At 34.8% G+C, this 12575-nt stretch overlaps 1 protein-coding gene across 1 annotated transcript in view; it reads left to right on the plus strand.

Annotated features, from left to right (window-relative positions):
* SGCE (sarcoglycan epsilon) overlaps positions 1-12030 on the plus strand; it is a gene marked incomplete at its 5' end in the record, with an annotated part of 63111 nt that extends 51081 nt beyond the window's left edge. The window contains 3 exon segments of the mRNA XM_081080204.1: positions 9076-9119; positions 9993-10027; positions 11851-12030. Of these exon segments, the coding sequence (XP_080936330.1) occupies positions 9076-9119; positions 9993-10027; positions 11851-11901 (130 nt within the window). The 3' untranslated portion in view covers positions 11902-12030.
* Positions 12031-12575: the final 545 nt, after the last annotated feature.

The following is a 12575-nucleotide window of genomic DNA, read 5'->3' on the forward strand; positions in this document are numbered from 1 at the left end:
TATTTTTAGGGTTTTTGTGTTTGTGTGTGTGTGTGATCTGCTTATATACCAAAATGAGTCATTCTAATTTGACTATAAACACAGTTTATTAGTGCCAACCTTCTCTGTCGTGCTAGACAAACTATAGTCAGAAAGCCTGGAAGAAGCCTTTGTCAACGGGTAGGTATGGAAGAGAGAGGGGTTGAGGAAATATCTCAGTTGCTCTTGAGAACCCATGTTATGTGCCTAGATAAACTTTGATATCGGGTAGTATAGGTAAAACTGTCATTTATTTTTAAGAACATGGCTCTTTTTTTTCTTTTTTTTAACTATATGTTAAAATGGATTAAGTTCAGTTTCCCCAAGGAAGTCACAAGTTTGCTTTTGAGAGCCCCCCTCTTTTTCACTTTTGTAAATAGAATGGATATACAGAAAAAGTACCCTCCCCCCACACACATAAACCTTAGGATATAATATAAAAGTAGCCTCTTACTGGTTATTTTTATCTGGGAACCATACTGGATGCAAACATATTCCCATTATGATGCTTATTTTGTAACCATGCAAAAAGCATTTGGTAATTTGAAGATCAAATAATAATTATTATGAGTAGTATAGATAGTCAGAGTCAGACTCAGTAAATTTGTGCAAAATACTTTGGAAACCTGGAAGTATTATATTTTCCCGAAGTTCTCTAACATCATTTACTTAGTGTTGCGTAGGCCAAGGTTTGTGTTTATGTGTGCATGTGTGTGTGTAATTGATTTTAGTCCCTTTAACAGTGGGGAAAATTGCATAATTTAAATTTTTGAGTTTTGGAAACATTAATATTCTCTCAGGGATGTAAATATTAAAATCTCACAAAGTGTAGTTGTACTGAATAGAAGGGATAGATTTCTATGTTCTCTGATAGTTAGTGGGTCATTATAACACCATCTTTACCAGAATTAGATACTGATGAGAAAAATGAATAAAATTTCAAGAGTATTGTAATAGTTCACAATTTAGCAATCTCTCCTGCCTTTTTTACATGAAAATTATGAACAGCCTATCATTCTTCAAAATGAAAAGAATTAAAGCATTCTTTAAGCCTTCCATTTCTTATATTATTTACCCAAGAATGCTAGTGAAATGTTGATATATATTCTTCAAAATGAAATGGTCAGATATACTTGAGGAATATGTTTGTTTCCTTGTTTTTTGGTTGTTTTCAGCTAGAAGAGTTCTCAGAACCTTTAGTGTGTTGATATGCTTTGTAAATCCATGGTAAAGGTCAGAAGGTGTAACTAAAGAAGACAGTTCAGGAAATGCTACTATTGCAAAAATAACGATACTATCAAATTTTAGCATAGAAATATGTTCATTATAATGAGTGGGGGAACTTGAATATGTTGATAAATCAGTAAAATTCTATTGCTGGTGAAGTTTAAGGGAGGGGAAAAGGCTGTACTATTTTTTAGATATGTCTTCTAACCATATGTATGGAACATAAGAAAAATTCCTTAAAAATTATTTTGATTCCCTGTGGTTAAGATTTTTCCATGTTTCTACTAATATACAAGCAAAATAAAATTTCCTATCTAGTTTACAACCAAATGCATCTTCCTGGTCCTTCCATAACCCCATCAAGAGTGTCATTATGTTGATCAGGTCTCTCTATTTGTAAATGAGATATAGGTTATTTTATTGAACTTGCAACAATTTGACCATATATGTATTTTTAAGTCCAGAGAGCCTTCCTATATAATTCAGGTTTCTTCTAATGGAAAAACTCCATTAACTAGTACTTCTGTATAAATAGGGTACATAGAGAATTGATGATGTTCACAATGGTTATTCTGAGGCACTGCGAGATCTTCAAGTGCGTCTGACTCATCGGAAGAAAATTAAATTACATTCGGTGTAGTTTCAGTGTTGAGTGTATATTATCTTTTTTTTACTCTTGGAAATGGATAAAATGTTCACGGTCTCTGTGGTAATTCCCTATAAGCCAGAATATGTGATTAACCTCATTTTCCAACCATGCCAGATAATAGGGAATTTATTGTATTGGGTTCGTCACAACTGTCCTTTACGCAAATTCGGCTTTTACGTCTTACCTTAAAAGTGTAGCCCTGTTTTCAAAGTTCTATTTTGGCACCAAGTACACACAAATATAAATATTTTGCTCATTGGGTTGAACTGAATTCTCCACATTAAAATGAGATATTTGATGAGGAATTATAGCACTTGATAATTGAGTATATGCTTGGATAATGCTGCCTGGGATTTATTAATTAATCCTTCTTAAAAGGGCATGCATTTCATCTTCGCATATTCATAGTAACTACTGAATTTATCATTCATAAATAATTTGGCTAGCCACAGGATGTTGTATTCTTCAGACTCAATACCAGAAATACTCAAGCATAAGGATGTGGCTGAACATTTATGTTGACTTACAAGCAAGACTCAAGAACATTCAAAGCCGTATAGAAATTAATTTAAGTCATTTAAACAAGTTGACCCAAGAGGTATAGAGAACCTCATAACAGTGTGAGGTATCAAGAACTTGTAACAGTTATGTAATGAGGGGTTGTCAGAGTTATTTGTCGATTACATAGTAATGTTTTTGTTTTTGATTTTTTGGTAGGATGCCTCATAGGAATCCAGACTGGCACCATAAATTAGACAGCAACAAATAAGTGTTTAATCATTTGCAGACGATAAAATTGAGACAGGGATAAGAGACAAAGCTAAATCTAAGGTCAAAACTGAGATTAGATTATTTACCTATCTTGATCAAGTCAGGGCTAGATAATGTGGTCATTGACCTCAGAAGGTCAGAAGGATCTCTGATCCAGGTTACAAGCAAGGTGACTGAACAAATAGTGGAAAGAGAAGCTGGAGATGGAGCACATGCTCAGAAAGGAGCGATTTCATTTTTACAGTGTTCCTTCTACTTTTCAGATTATATAGACAATATAAATAGGCTGTTGAAATTACCGTCTGGTATAGAAATGTAAGATAAATGGAATTTGATCTTTGCTAGCATATTTATTGTTTAATAAACTTTTTATTTTGAAATGATTTTTGAGGTACAGAAAAGTTGCAAAGATACTACAGAGAGTTCCCAGATATCCCTCTTACAGTATTTTATTTCATTTGTTACAACTAAGAAACCAACATTGGTGCTTTAATATTAGCCATGCTTAAGACTCCTCCCCCTCATCCCTGATTTTACTAGTTTCTCTCCTAATGTCCTTTTTCTGTTCTAGATTCTGTCTAGGGCACAATAGTTGGTATGTCTCTTAGATTTCTCTGGTTTGGGCAGTGTCTTAGACCTTCCTTGTTTCCCGTGACCTTGAAAGTCTTGAAAAGCACTAGCCAATTATTCTGTAGAATGCCCCCCGCACCATCTCTTAGTATACCAAGGATTTCTGCATCTGTATTTAATCACTTATCTTTGTAGCTCAGTGGATAAATGTTACCATTAATAGTAAGAAGAATTTTTTCCTCCATAGCCAGTGCCCTGAATCATGACAATTCATTGCTGGAATTCACATTATAAAGCCATTTTTACAAGTTGCTTTGCCCAAAGAATCATTGTTGTGATTATGCCTTTGACCAAAGATATATTGCAGATTTGACTGATGTTCCTCAAAAATAAAGCTTTATAATGATTTAAATTAAGAAAATCAAATGCTGAGTCATGGAATTTTAGGTCCTAAAAGGAATGCTGAGAGATAGTCTAGCCTGGTCGTTCCCAAACCAAGTTGCAGGTCCCCCTCAGCTGTAGAGTTCTTAATAGTACAGACTTCAGACCGTCCTTTTGGGGATTTGGAATCTCGTGAACATGTCTGTTATGGTGGAGCAAAAAGAACAGTTGAGAATCCTTGATTTAAACACTTAAAGGACCCAGGTTTTCGAATTCAGAAAGCCAGATTGCTGTTTCTGGTATTTCAGTTGTGGGTGGAGGCTGTTATTCACACTTACACCAAGTAAAGTTTTAAAAGAACAGTCTCCCCTAATTCCCCCGAGGGGGTATGTGCAGAAAGAAAAGTGTGAAAGGGGGCAGTCCCCCATATTATCTAGAGTGTAGGGGCTCTTAGTGGGTTTATGCTATCAGCCTGTAGACTTTGCACAGCTCCTTAAACTGCCTGAGGAGAATGACAGGGAGAGATGAGAGATAAGTGCTGATTAGAAGCAGTGTCTGAATGGGACAGAGAAATGCTAATCCTTGAAAAGCTAAAAACCACTGGGAAATTGCACTCATTTTGCAATTTTATGGCAGGCATTGACTGGAGGATGCCAAACATTCGATATTCTAGAAAATAATCTATTCTTAAATTGGTAATGTATTATGTGTCCTTTTAGGGGATAGATGTGCCTCCTCATTATTCTTTTCTTATACCAACATTAATATCAGTCTTTTTCCTGAGTGAGAGGCATCTTCATACAGTATTGAATGTAATGATTAATAGAAGGAAGTGTCCCAACATTTTCTAGGAAGATTTTAATTGGATATACAAAAATTTTCCATATGGATTACGTAAAACGTAATACATAATCCAGAGTAATTGGGTCTCCTTCAAAGCAGGAGGTCAGGTGTGCTTAATCTTTTGCAAATTAACAAGTTTAAAAGTAGAATTAAGTCTTCTAATTAAAGATATTTAGCCACTAATCATTTTAGCTTTTATCTGAAGTATTTTTCCATTTGTCTTCCCTTTGGTAATAATGAGAACTAACTTTATGATAAAATTCCATAAATAAAAAATTAGGTTTCAATAAAAGTTAATATCAGTTGAAAAGAATGTTTCAGGGGACCAAGATAATGATTTCCTGTTGACAAGAAGTATCAACCAGCCAAGGATATTTCAGATCTATTGACTTTTTTTTTTTTTAATTCCGTAAGTATACACTAAAAGCAATAGATGCAATATCTCTTTGATAGATTTTGTTTATATAAGTTTGTACTGCATCGTTTTAAAGCTATGGCAGGCTTGCTTTTGGCTTTATACAGGCAGGGGGAAAATGAAAAGAAATGAATGTCTCCTTTCTCCTTTATGCATTGATTTTAGTGAAAATTTGGTTTTGAAATGTAAAATTATGGTGATTCCAATTTCTTTGTGTTCTCCCTTCTTTAATCCAAATAATGGCCTGATGCCTTAGTAAAAGTTATAAGGTCCAAATCAGCAAGGTTTGGGCAATGTCAATTTTGCTGAAATAATTGGGAAATTTCAAAAATATATTACTGTTTTGTTGTTAAATGATTCCATGTTAATTCAAAAGAGAAGTATTTTGTATTCCATATCACGAAACTGTCATTTATTTTCAACTCTGGCATAGATTCTGTGGCTTTATACAAATCACTTAACCTTTCTTTGCTTTTGAGTCTTCAAGCAAATAGGAGTTTAATGGGTGGATAATCATTAACCTTGCTCATAGAATTACTCTACAGGATGTCCAAGAATGTCAAATTACCTTAAAACAGTTGTACAAATAATAAATAATTGCATGCTCCCCCTAAATCACTTATTTATTAATTTGCAAGTTATTAGCTTTGCTTTCTTAAAGAATGAAATTTGTGCAATGACTAATTTACATAATTTTCTATTTAAATGCATGTAATTAATGGTAGTAAAATTAGAAAATAATTGATGCTAATAATTTAGAGAATTAGTTTTCTTAAATCTTTTTTCTACGTAACGCAATTTACACATAATAATCGTTCCGTTTGTCCATTAATAACTTAATTATTCTACATAATTTTATGATTTTACAAAGGTCCTTTCTTTAAAGGATTATAGGACTTCTATTTGATGTCAGCACCCACTTTCCTATATAATTGCCTTTAGCAGCTTGCTTTCACTAAAGATGGAAATGGTTATATTTCCTTACTGTGTTCTCTGCTTCTTAACTACAGCAGAGTTAGTTATAGGCATTTTTCCAGTATTCTGGAAGCAGTGCTCTTATTGGGGTACTTCCCTTCAACTTTTAAATGGAATATACACTTCAAATATGCCTATCTTACATATATGTGAACACTAACACTCACAGGCTTACATGTAGCTATGAATTGAGGCCACCACAAAAACAGAGCTCTGTGCCCATATACCTTGGAGACTCTGGGGAAGTTTAATCTCCACATATTTTTCGTTGAGCACCATTTTGCACACCCAGGTACTTTTATATAACTCATCTAAGTTTCAGTTGAAGTTGTAAGGAGTGCATGTACATCGCTCAAACTTAACCACTTGGGACACGCAGTGCAGATACTTCTAAATCCCCAAACTAATGTAATGCACACAGTTGCTTTCTCATACAGCTTCTCCAGATTCCTTCTAGTTTATGTGTGGCGCTTTCCCAACCAATCATTTCTCTTCAAACCTAGCCAAGCCTATTGCTATGTAAAGAAAAAAAAAAAAAAAAGGAGGGAAGGGAGGGTAGAAAGAAACAAGGTAGGGAAGGGAAGGGAAAGGGAAGGGAAGGGAAGGGAAGGGAAGAAAGGAAGGAAGGAAACTTTCAGCAGTGTATCATAAGAGAGAAAAATGGAAGGTAGAGAAGAAATGATGGGGTATAGATTAATTTTGATCAGTTATTTTCAAACTGTGTTCCACAGAAGGGTAAGTTGGGCTGGCCATTGTGGGGAGGGGCTTCCAATGATTTCATCCAACATTGATTTCTGAATTTTGGTTATACTTGATCTAGGGCTTCTGAAGGGTTTCCTTTGTCCTCTTTGGTATTTTAATTTTGTCAAAATGTATTGATTCAATCCAGTAATAGGCTAGGTAGAGCTAGAGATGAAAAAAAATAAGGGCGTGTAGGGGTGCGTGCATACATGCGTGCGTGCGTGTGTAAAGGATGCTGTATTAGTTTCTAATGTGGGATAGACCCAAGTCAGTTTTATCTGAGAAATTAAAATTCATAACCCCCTCCTAAATGCCCTTGAAATTGAATTTTCACTTCTGGGATAAAGATGTTTGTTTTCCCATCTTTAAATCTAGAACTTATTTCCTCTTTGTGGTTTATAAATTAATCTTTTTACTTTCATGATAAAAAACACTGTAAATACATTGTGTAAAATGGGAAGAATAAACCAAAACAACAACAACAAAACCTCCCTGAAACTACCCAGTACCCAGGGATAAGTAGGGCTGATAGGTAATAGCAAAAAAGAATGTAATTATGGAGATGAATTATTAAGTAATTTCTTCGAAGTAAATTAGAATCGATTTTGTTATTTTCTTAACAACATATTAAAATGGAACTGAATTTAAAAAAAAAATCATTCAGAGTCATTAACATTCCTATAGATCAATTTAAGAGTTTAAATAGTATTTAACTAGTGTGTACTGTTTTCCACCTTAGATGGTTCTGTTTGGAGTGTAATATTTGCCTGGCTGAAATGATTTAGATCAGTGGTTTTCAAACTCTGCTTCTTGAAGTTTTCTTAGAAATACTCCAGGGGCTAGCATGTGGGGCACAGGAAACAAAGCAGGCAGGATTCTGGCTCCCTTGTTTCAACCCGGACAATCACATGTATCTCTTTTGTATATCAAGAGTTCTGCTTAGGATTTCAATTAAAAGGAATTTCATTACTGAAGAGAAACAAAAAAACTTTGAAAATCCCTGGCTTGGATCAACCCCTACTCTGTAGCAAGGAGTTGACTCTTAAAATTTCTTCCACATAGAATCTAAATTGTATATTTTTGTAAACTAATTTTAATATCAAAATTTGAAACTAAATGTATGTGTGTGTATGTTGATAAAAATGTGTATTATGTGAATCTTTCTCAGTATCTTCACTTTTGCACATATTTATTCAAACATTATTTATTGCATGGTTATCATTGGGGATACTAAACCAAACAGGATGGTTCTTACTGTTAAGGCACTTTGGGGCGATGAAACATGTGAGGGAAAATACAATGACAATCAGTGTGTGTATGATAGCGTGTTAAATGGTAACTTATTTAGGGGATGCTTAAGGAGGAGGCATAGAAGAGGTGGTACTTGAGAGATTTTTTTAAATTAAAATTAATAAGTTAAAAATTTTAGTTAATAGTCCTGTGGGATATTTTTAAATTATAAGAGTAATACATGTTCACTATAACAACTTTTGAGTTGAATTTGCAAGGACAAATGGGAGCTGGTTGGGTGGTAATGGGCCATGATGGTGGTGGTTCTGTTTCAAGCAGTCAGGGAGGGCTCCATGTTGGGACCAGATATGTTGATGGCCTTCTGGGGCACACTAAAAACCTTAAAACTTAGTTTGTGGGCATGTATAAGGAAATAATAAAATGTGTGTTATTTGAATGACATAATCAGATTTGTGTCATAGAAGATCATCAGACAGCAATGTGCACAGTGGATTATAAGGGAGCATGAGTGGGAATGAGGAATCCATTCAGGTCAGTTGCAAAGATCCAAATGAGAAATGGTGATGGCTTCCACCAAGTTAGCCATGGAGATGGGAAAGAAGGGGACAGATTGAAAAAACTGAGGAGAGTCGTTAAGAGTTACTAAGTGATTGGATGTGAGGACTGAAGGGGAGAGAAGGGTCAGTGATAACTTCTACGTTTTGATTAGTGCAGTTGGATGGATAGCCAGTGTCATTTCCTGGAATGGGGATAGAGGAGCGCAGGTTTGGCACAGTGAATGAAGGAGGTTATATATGTTGTTCTATGAGAGTGTGTGAGTGTGTACATGTGTCCTAGACCTGGATCTGAGAGTGTTCAGGTATAAGCAGAAGCCCTGGAGCCCTGGGTTCACATCTTTACCCACTACTTCCTACCTGTGTAGCCTTGAACTTCTAAGCCTATTTTTCATCTATAAACTAACATAAAAATAATACGTACCTCCTAGGATGGTTGGGAGGTAGAATATAGCATGTAGCAGCAACTCCATGAATGTCACCAGTATCGTTATTATTTATCTTCCTCAGACTTCAGTTTTCTCATCCATGAACTCATTGGTGGGTGGGTGGGGTACTGGATTAGATGATTTCTGAGGTCCTTTCTAGCTGTAAAGTTTTTCATTCTGAGATGTCTGCTCTTTGTTTACATGTGTGTAAACAAGCACAGTTTTACTCAAAAAAATATTAATCACTTCTAGGAACTTGCCACATCAGACTCAGATTCCCCAACAGCAGACGACAGGTGAGTACTGAAAGTAATAAGTTGCTGAATATGGATGAAGTTAACAGATTGAAAGATAATTAATGTACTACATAATTTATGAAGCTTTAGCTTCACCAAGTAAGGTAAAACAGTTGTGTTATTCCTTAATCAGAGTTAGAACCTCAGAATAATAGCTGATTATTGCATAGACTGGCATCAGAGTGAAACACAGGGTAAATGATCTTAGAGCAAAAGCATCCATGGAGGTCCTGTCTAATTAAGGAAGACTGAATGAAATCTTCTTCCTTCAGCGAAGCTCCCTATTCTTCCCCTTGGTGTGAAAGATTCTTAGCTTAGATGTATCCAGGATTTGTCTCAGTAAGTGAGCAGCTTGAAACTGACTCTTACAAAAGGAAACCATTGTGACTAATCACTGAGGCTTCAGGAGGATAAATGAGAAATGGTTGGCCTGGTTCTAATGCCACTTTAAAAAGCTGTTATAACATGACCAATGAAAACAAGATGGCGGACAATTCTCCCTAGACTATTCTATTTCCCTAAGACATACTTTCTTTAAGTTTATTTCTTTCAAGTGTCCCTAAAAAATTTCCACAGCCAATTATTTCATTCATCTTGGTACAAGTAGGTAACTTAATTCATGATTGTCTTCTAATTAGTGGTTGATTCTTAGTTCTAATTGCCAGGCAACCAGTAATGCCTTTGTAGCTCTTTTGGAAAAGCAAGAGACATTTTAAAAATGTAAGTTGGATGTGGAATTCTGAGTATGAATAGTGGTATTGTGGTAGGGAAGCTATTAAGTAAGTCTCTTAAAAACTTTAGGCACATGTAGAAATGTATTGGATGTTTTCATTCAAAAATTATCTTGTTTATTACGGCTTTCGGGAATTTAAGGAGATTTTCGTTTGACAACTTTTCAAAGATTTGAGGCAAGTATAATGAAGTTGCTCATCAGATTTTATTACGAGATAACATTTATCAGAATTTACCCCACAATTTTGATTACTTGTTTTAATTAAATGCTAACATGTTTCAACAAGACTGTTCAATATATTGATGTAAGCATTCAGGAGATTGATGAAGGAACAAACTTTATTATAAATATGTGTTATCTAAAGAGCAAAGAAATAAATGAATCCCTGCTACCTCTAATTTCATGGCTTTTTTTTAAACAGGAAAACTTTTTAAAGACTGTTTCTACAGTGAATTTGCTAAAACTTCTTCCTCATTTACCTCATAGACTTCCATGTCTCCTAAGATCTCTTTCCTCTGATTAATATTTCAGGCAAGGAGTAAGTAGACGGGAGACAATTTCTAGCAAAATAATAAAAAAAAAAATTTTAGTATTTTAGAAATCCAGATTTTACTTGGGAACCTAAGTAGATATTACAGAAACTTATTTCATAGTTGCATATTTTTAACAAGTAGACCTGTTAGTGTGCTGCATTTTAGTAATAGGCAGCATTTCCAAATACAAGAACAGTTTATGCCTGAGCAAATGTGATAAGAGGCAAAGAATTTCCCTAGAGGGGTTTTAGGTTGTTCAACCTAATTTTCTAAATTATTTTTCTAAAATAGGTTTTTGGGAGCAGGCATTTTGCTTACGTCAAGAAAGCTTTGGTCTCCTTTTTAGTTAACACTAGAGCTTATTACCTTCTTGTTTTCTTACATTTTTCTGTAATTTGGAGCATATTATGGACTAAAGTGTACTATTTCCTCTTGGTTGTTTTTTTTTTCCTTCTTGTTTTCTGTGAGTCCCCAAAGAATCTAAGTGCTAAAGAGAGAGAGACCACCCTAACATTTTTTGTAATTGTGATAGATTATTGTGTTTCTACCTCTGATAAAATATAAAACTAAATAGAGTCATGCCTCCTGGAGAGAAGAGCTAAATGGGCAGATTACATTCTTTATTCCCATTCTATTCATTTGAATGAAAAAATAAAGTTTGTTTCTCAGTTTCTAACTTGTTCTGTCCATACATGCATGGATTCAGTTTACATATTTCATGGGTACAATAGCTTTTCTGTTCCTCCACCTTGGTTATCCGAGTATCACAAAGAGGCAAGCAACATTTGTGCATGATTATCTTGAAATAATAATTTGCTTTTCCCAAGTACCTCAGAGCACTATGCTAAGTGTCACAGTTTTCTTTATGAAGGTAATTTAAGCACAGGGTCTGTCTCTGGAATACCAACTAATTTTATTTGTAGCTAACTGTATGGAATTTGTCAAAGGAGAGTATATTTTGAAGTTTGTTCTATTTAGTTAGTTATTTTCTTTTAAAGGACCATACAAACTTTTAAGAAATGAACTGGCTGCCAGTGTTGTAATCTTGGACTTAAGCACTAGCTGGGGTAATAGAGCAGTTAAAAGCTGACAATAGCCCTATGTTTGGAACAGACCCTGACTATTAAGATCTATGCCCCTTCCGGTTTTCTCATTTTCTCAGCTGAAAAGCCAGGATTAAAACGTACAGTCATACATCCCGCAGTCAACTGCATGCTTTTTGTTTATCGTGGGAGTAATTTTCAGGCCGTGACTTTTGGAACATTATATAGCTTTGGCCCAAGAAGGAGAGGACTAATTTAGAATTTTTCCTTTCTAAAAAATTTTACACCAAATGCAGAGAAATTATTTTAAAATATGTAAGAAGATAGCAAAATGACGCCTTGCTGTAATTTGTTTTGTTCAAAATCTACAAGTGTCCGTGCCCTGACTAACACATGCCCATGCTCATTCTTACACATCACAGGTAAATGGAATCCCTGAAGAAAGGAAACTGAACGAAGCAATGAATTTATAATCAGACAGTATAGCAGCTATATCTTATTTCTTCTCTCTCCCAATAATGCATGAGCTTTTCCGGCATATGATGTGCATGTTGACAGTATTAAGTATGTACCAAATAATACAATATAACTTTCATTTTACTAATGCATTTTTTTTGTACGTAAAGCATTTTTGACAATTTGTAAAACATTGATGACTTTATATTTGTTACAATAAAAAGTGATCTTTAAAATAAATATTATTAATGAAACCTAACGTCTGGTGAAATTTACTTCAGAAAGTATTTGATTGCCTCCTATGAAGCAGGAGTCTTTCATTGCTAAAGAACAGTTCATGTGGTCATTCTTCATTCAGTAATCTTTTACAAATATGTAAAAGATTCGTGTTCTGTGTTCTAAGTGAGTAAGCCATTTAAATAATCCTTTTATTCTTGTGGCCCGTAAAGCCTGTTCTTTTGTATACCACTACTTGGAGTGTCTGGGTAAACCTGGTTTTATGGGTTGTGGATCTGATGACACCTAGTTCATGAAAGGCAGTCCAGGTGCATAATTACCTGACTCTATTATCAGATATTTGGTTTCAGAGGCAGTCCAGGAGCTATTACTCAAAAAGAGAATAGTCACTGGCTGATGGTTATATGAATTAGCTCAAAACTCCAGGCTGCCCTGCAGTAACACTGCTTTCAAG

The sequence above is a fragment of the Rhinolophus hipposideros genome (genome assembly GCF_964194185.1).
Source record: "Rhinolophus hipposideros genome assembly, chromosome: 18".
In the NCBI taxonomy this organism is placed as follows: domain Eukaryota; kingdom Metazoa; phylum Chordata; class Mammalia; order Chiroptera; family Rhinolophidae; genus Rhinolophus; species Rhinolophus hipposideros.